We start from the raw sequence: 21270 nt of genomic DNA on the forward strand, positions 1-21270 counted from the left end.
AATAAATAAATGACTGATATTACTGAAGGCTTTAAGCTTCAAGAAAAAAATGGAAGAAGTCTTTTATCCTGGTTTTTAGAGGGCATCAGCAGCTTGCTTTTATGAAAAAGTAACAGCTAAATGCACTGCAAATAATTTGCAGTAATCCAGTTCAGTGATTCATGTGTCTGCTTTAATGGGTCATAATTCAGGATAAAGTAACTGAGTGCAGTCAGAGTGCAGACACTGCTTATGCCAGGGACAGTATCTCTTCATAAAACACACCTCAGCAGAAGCAGTTTGCCAGCCCCCTAATACCCTCTGATGTTTTGATGTCCTGCATATTTTTCCGATTAAGTTTTGAGTGCCATGTTTTTAGTTGTATTTCCACATTCATTATACTCACGTAGACCCTTCAGCGGGTTTGCCATATATGATTATTTTTTTAATGATGCCTTTCTTTCCACTTCAGCAGTTTAATAATCTAGCACATGGCTGCTTCTCAGTACTCAGCATTCACCTCCCCAATACAGAAGAGGACATGTGCTTTGGCTGCAGAATTCCATTTGCAGCTTTAGAAATGCATATTCCCTGTGGAGCAACATTTGTTTGACATAACCATTCATTTTTATTACCTCTTTAAATATGTTTATCCAGAGTTATCAATAATCATAAATAACTTGTATTCTGTTCTTGTCCTGTTTTTTTCCACAGACAAAATTGCTTACCCAGTATGTATTAAATCTCAGCAAGTATGATCAAAGCTACGACATCAGAGACCGTACAAGATTTATTAGGCAGCTTATTGTTCCGAATGAGAAGAGTGGAGCTTTAAGCAAATATGCCAAAAAAATATTTCTGGCACAGAAACCTGCCCCATTGCTTGAGTCTCCTTTTAAAGGTATAACTGCCAAAATCATTTGGTAAATGTTCATTGTGTAAAGGAATGTGGCAGATTATTCTATTTCAAATACTCTCACAAATTGTGTCACTTAGCAAATAGAAGAGATTAATATGCAAGGATGCTCGGTCTGCTTACTTGCTTTTCAGCAAGCAAAGGTGCACAGTACATTTCTCTAGTGATAAACCTTGGCAAACTGATCCACTTCTATTCATGTGGATTTTAAATTTTATTTAAATAACAGAAGGTATGTTTTTTGAGGAAAACTGTTCTTCAGTTTAGGAAAATAGCTCTAGGATTTTATATGGACTTTATTAGAAGATTGTTAATGTGAATATTGCAAATGTTATATGAATTTGAAATAAATTGAATCTCTGTAGATATTTTTTTCCAAAATCATAATTTTCCCTCTGCATTTTGCCTGTTGTTTTACAAGTAAGATTCATTGTCTGCTCAAATTAAAAGATTATCAGGCTATCTAAATTAAAAATACTCTGTTATTGTGACAATTAGTATTTTTGTATTCATACTTAATTAGGTCTAGTTTTGAAGCTTTAAAAGGAGCTCCATTTTGAAGAAAAACTATTAAAATTCTGGATGTGTTTGTGCCAAGACATGTATATGGATTGTTTAACTGTGCTGTCATTCTTAATATTCACAGTAAAGTAATTTTTAGAGAAGCTACATTTCAGAGCAACACCTCTAAACACACTGACTGATTAGCTTTTTTATTGACCATTATGGGGGAGATTATTGTAATCTATGGACTGAAATCAGTTTTTTGACCTATGAAGAGCTTCCTAGTTTATATTTATTCCATGACATTTGAGGTAATACAATGGCAATTACCTTTAGCCCTGATTAAGATTGCTCCTTGTGGTAGAGCTCACAGTGTTTGTGTATTTCTTCCCTCCCCCTGCCTTTTTAATAGATCGGGATCATTTCCAGCTTGGCACCTTGTCTCACACATTGAACAGCCGAGCCACTGGGTACCTGGAGCTATCCAACTGGCCAGAGGTGGCACCTGACCCCTCTGTCCGAAATGTCGACGTGGCCGAGTCGGTATGTCAGCATCACTGAAAGTAACTTTGCTGAAGGCACTCGTCAATAGAGAGTATTAGCCCAAAACTGCAAGTATTTAAATACTGTGGCTGTATTGAAAGCCACTGATGCATGGGAATGTCCCTCTTGCTTTTTTTATCTTAGAAATCAAGCACCTGAAAACTTGCTTAATGCTAGTTCTTTTCAATGACAAAAGTGGATAAACTAAATTCAAGGCTAAAAAGAAAATAAAAAAAAAAAAAGGAAAAACATAATACAAACAACAAAAAGCAGCTTCAGATGATTAGATTATGTATGTTCTGAAGTGTCAAGTTTGGAAGAGATGAGGGTTTACATTTCAGATAATCTGGAGCGGTTTAGGAAAGTTTATGATAGGAAAATATCTATATTTCTATTAGTGCACTAGTCATGTGTTGACACATTGGACTCGTCATCTCCTAGCAATAGCTTTTTGTTACTGTAGTGTAAACTCTGAGGGAAAGTCATATTTTGGTACCAGAATTGTGATTTATGTGTTGGGTACCAGAGTCCTACTGGAATGCCAGTGAAAGCTGTTGAACAGCAGCTGAAATATAAATATATCGGTATATAGTGTGCCGATAGTGCTCCTGGAGGCATGGCATTATAACCGATAAACACAGAAAAGCATGCAGCCCCGGTAATAAGCCAACTTCCTCAGTAAATCATAGATGAATTAATTTGCTTATGAGATGTTACACACAGAAAGAGCAAGAACATTTAAAAAATAGATCAGACTTAGAGAAGCCAGTGGACAGCAATCTGGTAGAAAAAGTGTTTCTCCTTAATACTGTAATGTGTCAACCTTCTTATACACATTTCAGGAGAAGTGATACTTGTGTAAAAACTTCTGAAAGCTTTTATGGGAAAAAAATTAGATAATCAGCTCAAACAGAGGATTATAAATGACAGGGTTGGCATGAAAGAATGTATAAAGGTGCTTTCGTCCATAAGACCAAAAAGTAGTGCAGGAAATTGATCAAATGGCATAACATCCATCTACAACATAGTAAAAAAATCCACCTCCAGCTATTTAAACCTCAAATCAAACAGGAAAATCCTTCAGCCATGTTGGGGTTTTTTTGCAAGTATTTTCTTTGGAGGATCTCTCATTTTCATTAATTTTGTGGTTTCCCTAATACAGCGTGTGCCTGCATAGCATATGTGAGTAAAGCTGAGTTAAGCTGCAATCTACATGCAAATCGTCATTTATATCAAAAAGAATGGTATTTTAAGCCAGCTTTTGTGTTTAAGAGGAAGCCAGTGTGTCTCTAGAGTTGTTTAGCCTTGCAGGTCATTGTTAGAGCCTATTTCAAAACTTAAGTCTTATTCCAGATCAGATCAGTCAGTGAGGCACACCTGTATCACACTGTGGCCAGTTTGTTTTTTTATCCTGTCCTGAATTTTAAGATGCCTTCTCTAGTAGCATAGAGGTATATGTAAAGAAGAAAAGTCTGGGGGGGAATACTACCTTATTTTGGCATTCTCTTGGTGGTAAAAAATTACTTTTATTTGGAGAATTGCAACAGAAGTGAAATATAATTTATCTGTGGCTACCTTGAGTGTCCACATCTGTTTTCTGCAAAAAACCTGGGATGATTGAGGTGGTGGGATTATTTAATCTTCATTCTCTTTGTAGCCAGCTGGATCTAGAAATAAAACTCTCAGACTTCAGGTTCTTTTGGCATAGAAATTTATTTATCATTACTGATGCTTTTAATCTACCTTACTAAATCTTTTTCTGGACTACCTAATACACATCTCTCACCTTTTATAGGTATGTACCAGACTTCTAGTTCTCCTAATTGTGTAAAGTAAAAGACATTTAACAGCTTCTTTTGACTTGTTTAGATGATTTATTTAGCAACAGCTGAATACCACTACTCTGAATGTTTTTATTCTTTGTGTTGTGTGTATATTTTTGTATTGCTGGTTGCAAAAGTAAACTTAAATTGAAATTTATTTACAGGCAAAGGAATGGCATGGAATTCTAGGCAAGCCAAAGAAGGAGAAACCTACTGAAAAGTTCTATTCTGAATCAGAAGAGGAGGAAGATGAGTCTGCCAGTACCAGTTCATCAGGTAAGTGTTTGGAAAGCAACTTGTATTTTCACTGCCTGGAAAACTGTGTCTTCAGAACTGTCTGGTACATAAAAAGAAAAAAAAAATATTGCAAACAAAGCCAGAGCTGTGTGTAAACTCCATAAATTGGGGGGAAAAAAATTTACATTCACGATATTAAATAAGCTGGCATGCTATGTTTATCCTCTTTGGAGTCTAGTATGAGTAACGAGACTTTTAACTCCAGTTAAAACTGAAAGCACATAGCTGTTTGCAGGAGAAGTGGCCAAATGCTTGGTTGTCAGGAACCTTAATTGTTTTTTGGAATTTGGTGGTGTTGAAGAATTATTTTGATAGCATGTGCTACTGTGCTGATAAATGGCCAGATCTTTTTAATTATGTAGTCTTTCATGAGATTTATTCAGCAAATTGTGTTACATTATTTCTCTGAAATTCTACATGATGTTTTCCATTTATTATAATGGGGATATTGATGAAGAGGGTAGCAGCTGCCTATCAAGTTCAGTAAGCAGAGGTTCTGTTAACTGTTCTACCATTTATTGTCAGATAGGCAGTTCCCCAGAACAGCCGTTTCAGAAGATGTTAGTATATTTCAGATGTGGTAAAGATCATAATTCTTCCAGGTCCAGACCTTAGACACAGAAAATGTTTAGCATTAGAGACTTGAAAGAATTATCATCATCTAGTTGAATGGAAGAGGATCATCTTAGAAAACAAACCTGGAGGTGCTTCCTTCCAGTTCCTAAACTGTTGAAATATGCAGAAATGTTAAAGAATTGTATCACTGAAATTAGTGATTTCTGAAGTATTAGAAGCATATACTCACTTCAGATATTTGAATATTTGGTAACTATATGATTAATTACAGGATTAATAATTTGTTTATATCAGTGATTCAATCATAGTCACTATGGATATTTAAGAAAAGGTTATCTAATTAAGCAACTGTTTGAGTAGATAATTTTGCAGCTGAGTGAATGTAAAGACTAGAAAATTTGAGGTCATCTCGAGCTCCTAATAGGGTTATGTAACTTTGAAGAATCCACATGTGAATAATTTATTATTCAAATTTCTAATTTGAAAGGTTATAATACTGTCGGCTAAAGAGGACAAGTTTTTAAATAAGAAAATTTTGTAGATATAAGGGGAAAGTAATTCCCTTGCTTGCTTTTGGCACTGGGTAGATAATAATAAAGCTTCCAATTGGATCTTAAAATACTAAACCACTGTTTAATTTAAAACAAAATTGAATTTCTAAAATACTAATTATTTAAGATATTTAGATAAAATTATAAGGGTTGTTTTCATTTCAGGAAGTGGGTCTGACAGCGAAAGTGAGAAGGAAGATAAAGAGGAAGGCAGCACTGATGAGAGTAGTGGGAGTTCCTCTCCCAGTGAAGAATCAACTGACAGTGAATCAGACAGCAAAGAAAGTGCTGCTAAGAAAACATGTAGAGCTGTCAATGAAAGGTAGGTAGATGTTTGTCTGGTTTTAATTTTTTGTGATACTAGCTTATAAAGCACTCCTCCTGTTACCAGTCTGCCAAGCCTTTAATTAGGCTGTTTTGGGCATGTATTGGCCAAGGAGTGATGTCAGTGTATGAACCTAGTTCATATTTTCATTAATCAGACTTCTCTTACGTTTGGAATTAATTTCTGAGTTCAGTAAAATCTTGGGTGGCTTGTTGAAAATTGATGTAACCTTGGGAGGCTGAATAAGTGATCAAATAGTTGTGTGAAACACTTAATTACCTTTTGCTGCAATTTTGCTGAGAGCTAAAATTAAGTCCTTCAACACTTGCCATTATATAACTAAGACAATTGATTTTTCTAAATAATGTTATATTAAAAAGATTATGATCCAAATATTAGAGGCAAGGGCTGTGAAGGGAAACGGTCATAAGATATTTAAGTGTTAGTGCTTTTAAGATTGCCTATTATCAACAGCATTATCATGTATTAAAGTATCATTAAAATTTTGAGTAATTGGGGCTAATACCTTGTATTGTATGAATCTGTTTCTTCCACTGCTGTCAGCAAGTGGCCTCTGCAGACACGATCGCCCTTTACTTTGTAGTCTGCTGCCAGCTCACTTGATGAGTTTGCAGCTCAGCTCAGTCGTGGCTGACAGCACTGATTGGGGCGCAGTACACACTCTGCTCCTTTTATTACAGACAGTAATTAAAGCAGCTCGCCTTGCCACTTCCATAACAAACACAGCATAATGCCCTAATTATGACTTTATTAATTTAAGTCAGGATTTAATGATTTTAAAAGTGATTTATATTGTTTTTCCTGTTCAGAACAAATGAAATCTGTAGGTTAAATTAATACAGGCTTTTCATCATCACAAAGTTAAAAAGCTAGTTACCAGTAAATTCTTTTCATTAGAATAACATCTGAAATTTTAAGCAGCAAGATAAACAATTACTACCCATCAAAACTGGCTGATGTGCAGTAAAGTAACATTTTAAATCTTCAAATCTAGTTTTAAAGCTAAGCTAAAGATAAATTATTAAAAAACAACTTCATTTATATAATGGGTTCACAACAACTTATTTGTTAATGCAACTGTAGCTACTGTTGAGTGGCAGTGATATAGATAATTCTGTCGTCTTGAAGAAACCTTGAAGAGTATATGGTGGTGAATTTTTAAGTCATTTACCTCAAACAAGTTTTTAAGTGTTGTCATACTGAAACATAATTTTCAGTATCTGTATTCCACTTTGATTTTAGCAATCAGATATGCTACATTACACTGTTTTAGTGAAGTTTACTACTGTTCCATTTTTAGTTTTGCAAGCTTCAAATTTACTGCTTTATGCTTTTGACTAAAATTTGAGGAGGCAATTTTAGCTTCAGTTAAATGTCTAGGCATGGCCTAAATGTTATTAATTTGAAATATTTTTGCATTTTTTTTTTAGGCAATTCAGTCATAGGAGGCTCTTGAGAGGAGGAAGACTTTACTCTGTTGTGATATCTGTCATTTTAGATTTTCTTTTCTCCTTCTCTGTATTTTTTTAATCTAAAAACATTGCTATCTCAGTGATGCAGCATAGTACATTCTTTGGTACTGCTCCTAAAGCTAAGCAAAAATGTGCAACAATTTAATATGAGTCCAAAGGGACTCTTAATATTTGAGTGGTCTAGATTTGTTTAATTATTGTTGACCTTGTTACCCTTCAAGTACTTCAATAGCCAATTCATTGTCTTGGGAAGGAAGCTGAATCAGGTAGTGTATGAAACACCTGATTTAGAAGTATAAAATGGTTGTTTGCATATCCAAGAACAGAGGTTTTTTTCCTATATGCAGTATTAATTTTTCTGCTCCATGATAACTATTAGAAAACAATTTTTGTTTCCTTTGGTAGTAAGTCCCCCTGAGACAAAAGGGTAATCTACTAAGTGGTATTTAAAGTATTATTAGATATGAACGAGCTAGAAAATATTCAGTAGCTGTTAACACAGACTAACATAATCCAGCATTGGTAGGGTGAACAGAACTTCACTGTGTGAAGAACAGAACTTCACTGTGTGAAGCTATAAGGTGTTCAATGTGACCAAAGGTGTAGGAATGTAACAGCTCTTGTGTATGAACTCTTTAATGGGTTGAACAATTTGTAGACGTTATAGGTCTTATTTCTAGGCGATGCAGTTTTGTTTAGAAGAATTAACAAAGGAATAAACTAAATTAATTGATTTTTTAAAGCAATATTACTGTACAAAAAGATGATACACCATCATTCTATTCACCATAGGTGGAATAGTATGAAAGCATCTTTATTTTAAAGGATGGCTGCATTTCCTTTTGTAATGTCACAAGCTTGATGCAAAATATATGCAAATAAAATTTTAATATTTCATAAGTTCAAATTTTGTTTGGCTTTGCTGGTTTAGACTGCATGTGGTGGTGTACTATGTAGTACAATAGAACAGTTTTGTGTAGCCTTAAATAAACTACTTCATTTATAGCTGAGTTTTTTATTGTGGAGAAATCATGACTTAAAACTCATTTAATGAAACTTTGAAATGCTGATGTAGGGTATTGCCCAAGCAGATTGCTTTAGTGGTTTTACATGTCTCTTAACTTTTTTTAAAATATGTAGTGATTCACAGGATATTAAAAAGAAAGCAGAGGGGATTTCCATAAAGAGAAGCAAGTCCAGTTCCTCTGATACAGAGTACACTTCATCAGATGAATGTTCTTCAGGATCCAAGTCAGAATCCGATTCTAAAAGTGACTCTGAGTCTGGAAAATCTAGAAATGCTACCTCTAATAAGGTTAGTAAGGTATAATATGTTTTTTAAAACCTCTATAAAATATGTGTATCTAACCATCTACCCATGTTTCTTTCTGTCGGCATGAAGATGGGTAGTGGTTTTATGCATACATAAAACAATCCAGAATTTATTGAAAAAAAAAATTTAAGTAGTTTGATTGTTTAAGCAAATAAGAGTGCTTTTATAACAAAAAACCTGAATTACAAATATATAAATTACAAAACTTCAGTTTGCAATGTTATGTTTTTATTCCATATAGATGAAGAAGAATAATAGAATCTAATTATTTTTTATACACAGAACATTTTTTTTCTAGTAGTCTATTTTTCTTTTATAATAAAATTAATTGGTTTTTAATTTAATTTTTTTGTTATTGTTGAACTGGTGAAACTTAATACATGCATGTTGATGGTTATTTTATTAAAATGGAATCTTAAGGTATAGCTATAGTACCTTGGTCTGAGAGGAAAGAAAACCAAGAACCAAATGTTAGTACATCGTTTCTTAAGTGTTTGAAGATGTTCTAATAGAATTATTAGCTTAGTTTTAAAATTTTCTGTTAAAATTGAGAATAGTACAGTTAATGAATCTGTAACTGAGATGTATATATAGATTAGTAGCATTAATATTCCTAATGAGCAATCAACTTCTACTTCCTGTCTGTGTTTGATAGGAATAAAGAGTTCTGTTACTTCAAATTCTGTTAGCTTTCTTAAAACAGGTATGAAATAGCAAGCTTTAAAATACATATTTTTAATTGGTTTCAAAATATGTGAAGATGCAAAAATGTGCAGCAGAGCCATTCATGTGTCAGTTAGGATTTAATTGCATACCTTAGTGAAGAAAAAGACCCTGAAAGTTCATTACTCAAACTAGCATTAAAAAACTAACTATTCATGCTATTAGTATGAATTAATTGGTTACTGTTTACCTACCTTGCATTTAAAAATAAATAAATGAGTAACTTTTTGCTAAATCTGTTCTGGAAGAAGAGTAAAAGAATTTCTGACATTTATTTTTCTGTTATCAAATGCTTCCTATGCAATTCTTTCTATATATTTACCAAAAAGTTGAAGAGTAGAAGCTCAGAAGTTTCCATTTAAATTCTGATATGTGGAATTGAATATTAAGTGAAACTCTGAATGCATTTTAAATTAAGCTAAGCCATTTCAGTCATGACTCCTGTATAGATGGCAGAATAGTCAAAATAGACATCCTTTGCTGCATTTCTGGCAATTTTTGAAGCTGGTGAATAGGTGTGTTTTGACCAGTTAAGAGGTAAGGCCATTACTTGATTAAGCTGTTGAGGTGTGTATTTATTTTAAATAAGGAGGTAAGACTCTCTGTTTCTCTAAATCTTGAACTTATAATGTACATGGTCTTTGTTTTTTAACTTTATAGGTCTGCCTAAGAACTCTTGAGTTGTGACTTTAACTTTTAATCTGTTCCCTTCTTAACCAAATAGAGCAAAAGATGAAGTGAGGCTGTATTACCTGAGAAGTGGAGATGTGTTTCCATTGTTTCCTTCCCAAATAACACATAGGGTAACACACCTGTGTCAAAGGCTTTTTCTTCTAGAGTAGCCAGACTGGATCTTGCAAAAAAATGGTAGCACAAAAAATACAACTTAAAGCCACTTAGAATAAACTTCTTTGATACTAGATGGGACATGAATTAATTTTAACAGTTTGCAGCTTCTCTCATCATCAGGGTATTTTTTCACCAGAAAGTAATACATACTCTGATGTGCTTAATTCTGAGCAGGCACTGCAAAGCCATGTTCAAACTATCTTCTCTCTGCTGCATTTTTCCATTTTTCTCAGGATATTGACACCATGTTGATAATTTCTTTCACTGTAGTTCTCTAAACTGTTTGGTTCTTTCACAGGATATATGAGGATTACTAGCATAAAGAAGCTTGAGAATGAATTGTTGAAGTCAATGGAAAGTTGTCAAGGCCTTGAATTTTAAGAGAAGAGAAAGAACATTGCAGTAGTTCTGAAGTCTTACTTGATAAAGAAGCACCTAAAAGGAATGTGTTAGGAGCAAGAAGTATTTTTAAATAGGTGACAGAAGAGTTGATGACAGTAGAGTCAAAGGATAGAAGCGAAAAATTGCAAAGCTTTTAAGCATCACAAAAAACACTAAAACAAATAGCAATGTGTTTATATGCACGGCAGCAAGAAAAACAGCAAGGAGATTATTGAAAAGTGTAGAGCTCACTGTGCAGAAGCTAAATGTTCCTTAAATTCTTTTTCATTTAGAATTAGCACTTTTAATATAAGGGCAACAAACTTGTCTGATGAGCTGTAAACAATGGTTATATGTAAAGGGGCAGGGGCCAGTTAAATTAATGTCCTTGAACAAGGAGGACTGTTTCAGTATATGATATTAATCCCTGGAACCTTGAAGTTAGTTTCCACTTAAGCCATATTCGATGCCTGCATTCAGTGTTTCTAATACTTGTTTATTTTCAGACATGTAATTAGATAAGTGGGTGGGGGAAAAGAAACGCAGGTATTTTTTATTAAAGGTGATTGCTATGCTAACTAGCTTAATAGGTTTATTTGAGAGAAACCTGTTTTGAGCCCTGTAATGATACATGAAGGTAACTGATGGTAACCTAGATAACATCTTCCAAGCTGGAAAGAAAAACCAATTTTTAACAAACTTTAAAGACTATTATAGTTTAAATCTTATATATAGACCCCTTATGTGTCAAGGTACATTTTAAAAGAGCTACACTTTTTTTTTTTCTGCTCCCATCCTGACTTATTTTCAGACCACCCAGGAAACAGATGGTTTCTGCCAGGCTCTCAGAAATGCGTGCTTTATTCTGATAGTTTGTCATTAGTAAAGACATTGCTTATGTTATTCTGCTATAGTGTGTTCTTAATTTGGGCAGTCTATATGGGGAGATTATTCATTAGGATTTTCTTTTCAATAAAACTGAAAAGATTTTCTGAAATACATAATAATAAAAGAAGTTGTGGTTAGTGAGCTCTATTTTTATGGTTTCTCAGTTTGCCACATATTATGAACTATGTTACATCGCAGATGTTTTGGGTGATGTTTGCCATTCCTTATATATTCTGTTGGGTGTCATTTCCATGTTCTGCAAAATTTTCTTAATAAAAAAGGTTTTCTTACATTCACACTGGAGCTTAATTTCTACATACATCCATGCACTTACTGGCATTAAAATACACTACAAAAAATTCAGATTATTTTCCTGAATATATTATTAACGGTTTAGTATTTTTTCTCCTGACATATCGTTTTGAAAAAGATGTTGTGTTCACTGTAATTGAGCTGCAGTGAATAGAAAAGTCAGTCTCTTGTACTGCAGTCTTGTATATCATTTTGAAATATGGATAATTTGAGGTGTTCAGATACATACTATACTGTAAGCATACATACTGTAGAGCTAAAACGCAGATTTGAGGATGATGCATGTATAAGTAGGTGTCTCTACAGTGGGGTTTAAAAATCAGCTACTGTTGACCTCCTTCTACAAGTATAATACAGTCACTCAGCTGTTAAAAATCTGATCCACTATTTAAAAAATATACAAAAACAAATTGTCTATCTTTCTGCCTGATCTCCTTTCAAGTGCTAACACAATGGAAACAGTGGGTGATCTGTCAATGCATTTGGATTGTCAGTGATGGTTTTGTATAAATATTGGGAGGATAAAAAATAAAATTCGCACAGCAGAATATGATTTCATCTGCCTTTTCTCTGCAGCTCCATGGCTCATGCTGCGGTGTGAAATTCTCATTTTACACACTTTGCAGGCGGAGCACATGAATTATGCATTGAGCAAGAGAAATCTCCTGCTTCAAGTCCTATATGCATTTACCAGGTTCTATCTCTATTATCAAGATGAATTGCAAATGGAGAAATGTTTGATGGAATATACCTTAACTTCTTTGTTTAGTATTCTGCTTTTCCCATAGTGGGCTTTCTTGGTAGAATACTGTTTCGGTTATATTGTAGGCTTAGTTTTCAGAAAAAAAAGATGAAAAATTGTGTTACAGAGAAATGTCAGACACGTCAGAACCTTTTTATTGTCTAGATTTCAAATGCAAAGCTTTTTTTACTCAATTTAAATATCTGCAGTCATTGGCTATTTATTGGTCATAGATAGCCAATCAATTTTCTTTTCTTGGAAAAAACAAATTAAAAATAATCATGTTTGTTATAGGCAGGACCCACCTAAAAAGATTTCTTTGGTATTTTCTGCAGAATTGCACGCAATAATGTACATACCCATATGTAAAAATACATATAAGCATGAAAATATTTTTGTGGCTTTGAGTATATATAGCACCCACACATATATTAGTAGCCCAGTATTTTCTTAAGCTTGAACACTTGACTGAAGTTGGAAATAAGACATGATCACACTTAAACATTATCTTTATTTAATTAGCCCTTGATTTTACATTTCCCAGATGATAGGGTCAGATTTGTGCATTTTTTGCTTTCTGTTTGGTGGAATTGTTTACTTGGGTATTCTTTATAGTAAACTGATACACCTAAATGCAGTCTTCTGGTAACATGTGCAGTAAAAGTTCTCCTTGCCATACATTAGTTCAATAATTTTTTTTTATTTGTGCCTTGTTTTAGGACCATTTTATTTTGTTTTGAAGTATTAAGAAGTAAATTCTCTCAAAGGTTTTTTTTACCCATTTTCAACATTTTTTATGTAGCAGATTCAAAGTAATACCAGTGCAAGGATGGATTTCATCTTATAAAAGTATACATCAACCTTTGTGTACTTTTTCTACTTGTGACAGAAAAAGCAAACTGAAGCATGCTATTGGTATTATTTGTGACTTAGACTGTCCATGTTAGTTGTCTTCAGTAAACAGATCCAGTAAACAGTAAGGATTCTTTGGCAGTGACTCCTTATTTTTTAGAAACTTGTACTGAAGTGTATAGAAGTCTCATCCTTGTATGGCTCTTCTGTGAGTTGAGGCACTTTTTAGAGACTGTTAATTGGCTGCATAATAAAAGGAGATGGAGACATCCCATCTCTATGGAAATATTTAGCAAATGTAAAGCTCTAGCTTTGAACTTTAATCATAGTTGAAGGTAGAACTGTATCTTATGGATAAGTGGGGACAGACAGCAAAAGAGTTCAGATATTGAGGATATTTTTAATATATTTGCCTTTTGTTTAACTGAGTTCTCCTTTAGTCTGTTTTGGTTCCTGAAGAGTTTTCAAGCTCAGGAAAAAGTTGTGATACATAATTTATAGTAAAAGTGCTGGAAATAACATCTAAACCCAAGATTCAGGGCTAAACATTCATCAAATGATACTATAAAGTGGCTTGGAATTCATGAGAAGGATTGTCAGAAAATTGTGTCTCTGACATGAGTAATTCAAGCAGAATTTGTATCTTATGAAGTACACTATTTGATGTTATTTTACAGTTCTGAAACAAAAGTAGCAAAAACAAACTTCGTGACTTGTTAATAAAAGCATCTCAGAAGAAAAGTCTGGTAGTTGTGAGCAGAATGAAGTTCAAGAAACTTCATTCTGCAAGAGTCCCTCACTAATTCTGGACAAAACATATAAGAAATTGTATAACTTCAGTGCTATTATAAAGCTATTTTGTAATATTTTCTTTGTTCAGAGGAGTTTTAGGTTTCAGATAAATCAGCAGTAGTAGAACACTCAAATACTGTAGTGATAAGGTAACAAAGTATCATCAAAGTATGATGATGTTAAAATAATTTTTAAAATAGTGGCTCCTATTCTTTTCAGTCCAACAAGATGATTCTTCTCCCAGAATACCTGAAGCATATCTATAGGGATCATGTAAGTGGCTACTGTCTGTTTGAGCCATGGTATTTATAGAAAGAACATGATAAGTGATGTCATCATGGCCGAGGTCAAACCTGGTAGTCATTAACATCAATGGCTTTGAATAGCAAGAGCATTGGCTAGTTTCTTTCATGTTCTTTGGAGGCAACCATAGAATTTCTTGAAAAATTGAAAAAAATAAACTCATTATTATAATTTGTTTGGAATTGACTATCAAGCTGAGAGACCGGAGGAAAGGGAATGCACCTTGTGAAAAGAATGCACATTTTATTCTATGGTGCCAGTTAAAGGAAGTGGTTCTAGCTGCTGAGTTGACTCAAAGCTCTTCTGGAAATGTGTGTCCTGAATGTCTGAAATGCTCAAGAAATGATGGCCTAGATGAGCATAAAGAGATTTACTGATTCATTTAGATCTGTTAATTTATTAGATGTGGTAAAATAATTCTATTTCTCTATGTATTTGGCTGTCATGTACCATTTAAGAGGAAACAGATAAACTAGAAAGTGGGACTCTTGGAAAGACTACACTTAAATTACTTGCAATAACTTGGGTAGTGAGCAATGTCTTAAAGTCTAAAGGCAGTTAACATGTTTTCTAAAAAAATGGGAAAGCCTTCTGCTTGGTATGTGAGCCAGAGAAGATGAAGGTAGAAGAAATTCTTCAGCTGACACAAATGAAAGATGCTTTAGAGTGGGTAGGAACAACATGATGGCAAAGCTCCTTGATACGCAAGGCTCTGGGTACATCCAAAAATCAATGCTTTATACTAAACCACCCTCTTGGCAGTGTATACTGAGCTGTTACACACTGAATTCTTTCCTGAATCACCACTGTCTAGACATGTTCTGTAGGTATGGCCAACACTTACTCTTAGGAGATTTATTTAGAATTTTTTTAGGTATTGAAACAAATTTTGTTGAAATACTCTGTCAAGGTACTGGGATTATTACTTCCCTAGTTTTTAGTTCTGTTCTTATTAGAACTCATCTTGAGCTTAAAACTGAAACTTTTTTGGTTAGAAAAATCAACTTCCTGTTAAGCAAATCCCAATAGATAATTGGACAGAATTCCATGCTCCTAGATAAGTGCAAATAATCCTATATTTCTTATTGAATAGATTTTGACCTGTTTTTAATATGAAAACAGAAATGTTAATATACAAATCTTTTGTCTTAAAGAGATAGCCGCTTTTTTTTTTTTAATCGTCTCAACAGAAGTATCTGATCTGTCACCAAATGTTTTCTGTGTAGCAACAGTGATTAATTGTAGATTAATACAGGGGCTACAGAAATTCAGTTGTGGAATTTAGGTTCAGTTTAACTATATAGACAAGTCTTTCTCAGTAGGTGAATTCTCTGGATGCCAAGCCCTGATAATGAATACATTTTGCTTTATGAAGTAGTAAAATAAATGCACTTACTTTTCTTTTACTGATATGATGAAAGATGAAATATTCATTTATTTTGACAGAAAGAAGAAAAACCTGTACAAGATAGAAAGACTCCAAAAAACCAAGACATGTTTCTCTTAGATTTAGATGATTGTAAGTATCTTGATTAAAGCCTCATTTTTTCCAAAGGCATAAATTCAGTTCAGTTAATACAATGAATTTAAATGTCTGAAACATTGATTCTGTTAATTTATTGTACCAGTTTCCTGACAAAATTAATGCTTAGACTGTCAAGTTATTTTTAAGCACGGTTATTACAAGATTTTGTTTTATAATTGAGAAATTGTTTCAAAATTTAGAATCTCCCATCATACGAAATATTTACTTTGAGAATTTGTATGTGTCTGGACTTGTTTTCTGTTAAAGTGGGCTTATTTTCTCAGGTAATAATGGATGTTACTTGTACAACACCTGTGCAATCTATGAGCCAAATATGGTATTATATTAATATGCTAAAAATCTGAAGAACAGTGTGAAATTTCTAAAGAACAGTGTGAAATTGTACTCTTGGAAGGGTAAGATAGAGCTGGCACTGGTTTTTGGCTATGCTTGTAATACCCTTCTTAACTTTTACTTCTACAGGTGCAGCACATCTGAATTGCATTAACATGTACTTCATATGTAGTCTGTAAATGAAAAAGTGCTACACAGTATATATCAAAAAGAATGATAAAATAGAGGAAAAATGGGAAAGGATGGGAAAATACTTTTAAAGTAAATCACATGGTCTCTTCATGTATAAGTTGTATTTTCATTGCTCATTCTGAGTATTGGGGCCATATGTCTGAAAAAATAATCTTATATTTAGAAACAAGAATATAACATATTCTTCAAATATTCATCAATATGAATATCATATTCACCCATATTCATTACAAATATATACAAGAATATAACATTTAGATGAGGACGTAAACCTGTTTTTGTGCAATGAAAAAAAATCACTGTCTTTCCCAGTATCTTAAATTGTTTTTCAATTTAAGTATCTCTTGCCTTTTTGCTTCTAGTTTGTCCTGTAACAACTCCTGTGTCAGTTCCTACAGCAGCTGTTTTGTCCCCAAGTTTAGCAGCAGACCTAGAGGGATTAAGTCTGTCAAGTTCATCAGTCATTGATGTAAGTATCCTAAATAGAGGGAGGGTGAGTGTCAGTTTAAGCATTTTACATGTTTTGACGCCATCATTAAGGTGTTTTTTTACAGTTCTTTCACCTATAAAAGTCTTATATGAGATTATGGTTTACATGCAAGCCTGGCAGCATTTTTCAATCTGTGATTGCATTCTGAAATGTGGAGAAAAGTATGAGTATTGCATGTCTGAGAAGAATGCCTTCAAGGATTTTTAACCTTCTCTTTCAAATTGTATTTTTCTTTGCCTCAGGGAAACTTTAATTCAGAAATTAAGTATCCAAACTACAGAGGTCTTTCAAATAATTGATTTGCTACACTATCAAAAATAAGCTACAAGAACATCACATACTTGCTAGTACTCAGTCTGTTTACCATACATGCTTCCCATTATGACATTTTCCTACTTGGAAGTAATTTTTCATAAATATATGAAACATAGCCCCTGGGTGCAAATATAAAGGGTATAGATGTACAATCAGTGGTGTATGAGAATGTGTCATGATTCATTCTGTTAGTGCTTTGTAGTACTTTCCATTAGGGTGTCTCAAAACTATAGGCATAGTTAGGGTTAGCAAACTCATGGAGGTAGAGGGTGTTCTTTATTGTGGGAAAGAATGGAAGTTTGTTCTTTCAACAGAGTTTTCTTTAGAATTTTGTGTGTGTCCAATTTTTATTTGCAATTTCAGTAGAAATTGCAGTGGATACATAGGGTACATATCTTTGTGAAAATGGATGGATGTGACCAGACCAAAGTACCAGAGAAACAGGCAATTTTTTAGCGTAGCCTTTTTTCTATTGAGGTTGTATCTAGAACCTACACTGCAACTTAGTCACTGGTAACCTACTTTGTGCTGCTATAAGGAACAGTAGTTTGCAACATCGAATATTTGTTAAGTAAAAGAGTACATGAGTGATTTGACTCAAGAAATAGAAGACCTTTTGCTTATGATTCAGTTTCATGTTTACAGGCTTCAAGATTTGGTGTTGAAATGGGAGACTTACAGATAATTTATTGGATATTAGCCTTATCTAACAAAATTGGCATGTAATGTAAATTTCAAGCAGGCCAGTAACAATCCATGGACATGCAGTCACTACAACTGATGTGTAGTTGTTGATGTGTCGTACAGTCTGAAGATGCCAGTAATTCTCTTCCAAATTATTTTGTAGAGCAGTGTACAGTGTTAGGTGGCAAGTCTGTGTTTAAAAACAGCTGTGGTGTTTCTCTTTAATTGCATGCCACAGTCGCCTCTTTGCCATCCTTTATGGCTTTGACAGCTCAAAACACAAGCTGTCATATGTTTACCTGGCTTTGGGTTAGCTTAAGAATGACTCTGGTGTTTTTGCTTTACTTCAAAATTATCAACTTTATGGATAAATTAGAGATAGCCATCTGTAATGCCAGAGGCTTAGGTGCCCCTGCTTGGCAATGTCTTTATTCCTTTCATTGTCTACAGCACATGAACATATATTCCACTTCAATATTCATGCTTGCTTTCCTCATGATTGCCACTGTTCATTTGCTAAACTACTTCTCCCCATTCTTCTGAAGATACCTACAAAGAAATAGAGCTGTTAGATAAACAGAGCTAGAAGGTGGAGGCTGAAGAGTAGAAGGAATTCTGTATGATGACTGTGCAAACTGCTTCCTCAATTTACTGAGGTCTGGTAACCAGCAAAGAACCTGGAACATTTCCTCATTCTCTCTGCTCTGGAAAGAACCTAGATCATGTAAAATCTAATTGTTTCTGCCTGGATGATGATTACGTTTTGGTCTGTATTCAGTTTTCAGATCTAAGCTCAGCTCTCATTGCCATTGATAGTTGCAGATGTACGTGAGGTCCTTTACTGAGTTTTCTGCACCAGGGAGAAACAGAAATTAAATTCTAAAGTTAAAATTCATTCTTTCAAATTATATCCATATGGTTTAAAAAGTCTTATGTGTGTGCAAGTAGTTAGATAACTATAATCCCATGATGTTCAGCACCACCAGGTAATTTTCTAAAAATGAAAATATAAAACTGGCTTTTAAGATTTTATGTGGGATTGTGCATCTTCAAATAGTATTTTGAATTTAATCTGTGAGGCCTAATTCTAAAGATACTTTAGAAAACTTCCTTCAGTGGGAGAGAAAGTGTATATAACTGTAGGGCATATGCCAAACTAACAGTGAGAAATTAATTTATTACTAGGCAATGGAAAGCATGGAGTAAAAATAGATAAGTACGGTATATGACCCTAATATCAAAGAAATGTAGCAGCCACATATCTTGGAATATGTTGAGCAGTTTATTATTCAAATCATTCAGCACTGTAATTGGATACAGCTTTTAGAAAACTTGTAACTTCCAAATTCATAGCTGCTGAGTGTTACAGGAAGTATAAATACAATAATGGTTTCACAGTTATGGGAAAACCTACAAAACCAAAATATTCTTGAATAGAAACTGCACAATCTAATGCTTTGTCCTATGGCTCATTTGTTTTTATCATCATGTTTACATACAGTACATTTCCCCCTCATATAAATGCATGCATGCATATTATAGTTTGTTCCAGGAAAAACAAAATCCTCTTGTAATTAATAGATAACCTTCTTTCAACTGAATGTAGTAAATCTGTGTGCATTCTTCTGCCTTGGTACATGTGGTTCATCTTCAGATTTGAGTGAACCAGGTAACTGAGGTCACTGGAGACTTCTGTGGGGATTCTCATGGTATGCAAGCAAGTGATGGCAAGACTAAGTGCTTGAGGAAACTGCAGTTTGATTGTGTTTCAGATGAATAATTTACAGTTTTGAAAAATATGTGAAGATGCAGTGTGAATCAAAAAGAGGAGGCAAGACAAAACTGCGAGCTGTCAGTGTGAAGCAGTTATTGGAAAACACTGAAAATGTGTGTTGTCCCCAAAAGGGGGTGTTATAAAGTGAAAAAAGAGGAATTGTAAGCAAAACTCATGACTGACCTAAGGACAGGGAGGATTATAATCTGTTACAATAATTAATGTTTTGAGCAGAAATGTTGAGAGGAGAGAGGAGAGCTATAGTAATAGAAAGAAACCGAAGAGGGGAGTGATCTGTTCCTACCTGTCACACATGTGATGAGAAAAAAGAAAAAAAAGCTTAACCACCTGTTCTTTTCTCATTAGGATTTTAGATGGTAAAAATATATCTCCTAAATGTGGAGACACCTGAGTATGCTGCATATGATAATTAACTGGTAAAAATGACACATGCTTTTATGAATAAAATCAGTGAGAAGGAAATACTTCTTTGGTAGCAAGAAACCTGCTATGGTTCAGAACAGCACTAGTGCAAGGGAGAACTTGACAGGTCTGTGTGAGCTCTGGTGAGAGAAGAAGTGGGATAAGGAAAAAAGTGTGTGGCTGTATGGTCTGAGTTGAGTAGTATTTAAGGAGAGAAAATTGTTTCCCTGCCCCCAATAGGATAGTTTGGGGAAAAGGTCAGGGGTGACTAGGAAAATGTCACAAAAATGCATATACCAAATGGGGGAGAAAACTCTTGTTGTAGTGGGAAAGTGCTTATAAAAATATTTGCTGCAGCAATTAAGACTTGCTATCAATTATTCTGCATATAGAATCAAGGTATAATTGTAGAAGTGGTACTGCTTTACTCACTAAGGTTTTATTCAATATGTTCAGTGTTTTGTCATGATAGTTGTTGCTACCAATGGTATGTTTTATTGTTCCCTACTACCTGGGTCTCCAGAGAAACTGTTTTGGAAGGGAGGAGTACATAATCTTGTTTTCTGTTTCATATCTTCTGAAGAACTTTTGACCAATTTACACTTTGAGAGCTTCTTTGGAGTGGTGATGTATGAAGAAGAAATAATAGCCTTTGTCAAAAGTCAGGGTCAAGCTGCAGACCTGTCAAATCAGGTGATAAATACATTTAATTTTAAATTGAGTACAGACATAGAGAATTCCTTGAGAAATAGTAAACATTAACTCCCTCAATATTTAATTAAAGGTATTTTCAGACTAGGAGAACACCTTAAATAGTATTTTATTTCTAAGTTGTTTGCATAGTCTTTAGAGGGGAAGACTTTCTTATAATTTAGGTGGCTTTGTCCATTTAAGCTGTTTGTAATTCCACTATAACAAGTTTTAAGATTGACTCTGGAATATTTTCTTTTCCTGTTTGAAGTATCTCTGCTTAGAAGTACTGGGTACACAAAGGCTGCAATAATGGGTTATATAATGGCTGTAGTCTGGTATGCAGTTTGCAAGAAATGTTAGCATGAGGTGTTTTAAGAATTTTCAAAATCCTACAGTAGAGAAATAAATAGTAGTTCTTCCAGATAGTTACAGGCATGCACTTCATGATTTTTTTTTTTCAGAGCCTTACTAGCAGCAATTACTCTTTAACTATGTACATTTGTTATTCTTATAAGCTCTGGTCTGAGTGCTTACCTCAGGAATGGCTGCATACGAAGAAACATTAATTTGTTATTATCATGTAAGAGACATAGTGATGCCAGCAGATTGTGGGCAATGGTGGTCCTCTGCCCATTGTT

The 21270-nt window shown here is 34.0% G+C and overlaps 1 protein-coding gene across 4 annotated transcripts in view; it reads left to right on the top strand.

Annotated features, from left to right (window-relative positions):
- Positions 1-21270, top strand: part of AP3B1 (adaptor related protein complex 3 subunit beta 1) — a 154190-nt gene that overhangs the window by 84789 nt on the left and 48131 nt on the right. For 3 of the 4 annotated variants that reach the window (XR_010994344.1, XM_068176113.1, XM_068176110.1), the window contains exons 16-22: positions 694-880; positions 1812-1942; positions 3930-4041; positions 5355-5511; positions 8148-8331; positions 15629-15701; positions 16616-16722. Coding sequence is in view for 3 of the 4 variants with exons in the window: in XM_068176113.1 (XP_068032214.1) it covers positions 694-880; positions 1812-1942; positions 3930-4041; positions 5355-5511; positions 8148-8331; positions 15629-15701; positions 16616-16722 (951 nt within the window). In the remaining variant the exon portion in view is untranslated. The remainder of the gene's footprint in view (positions 1-693; positions 881-1811; positions 1943-3929; positions 4042-5354; positions 5512-8147; positions 8332-15628; positions 15702-16615; positions 16723-21270) is intronic. The other variant, XM_068176112.1, reaches the window with a different exon arrangement.

This window comes from Anomalospiza imberbis, chromosome Z (genome assembly GCF_031753505.1).
Source record: "Anomalospiza imberbis isolate Cuckoo-Finch-1a 21T00152 chromosome Z, ASM3175350v1, whole genome shotgun sequence".
NCBI lineage: Eukaryota > Metazoa > Chordata > Aves > Passeriformes > Viduidae > Anomalospiza > Anomalospiza imberbis.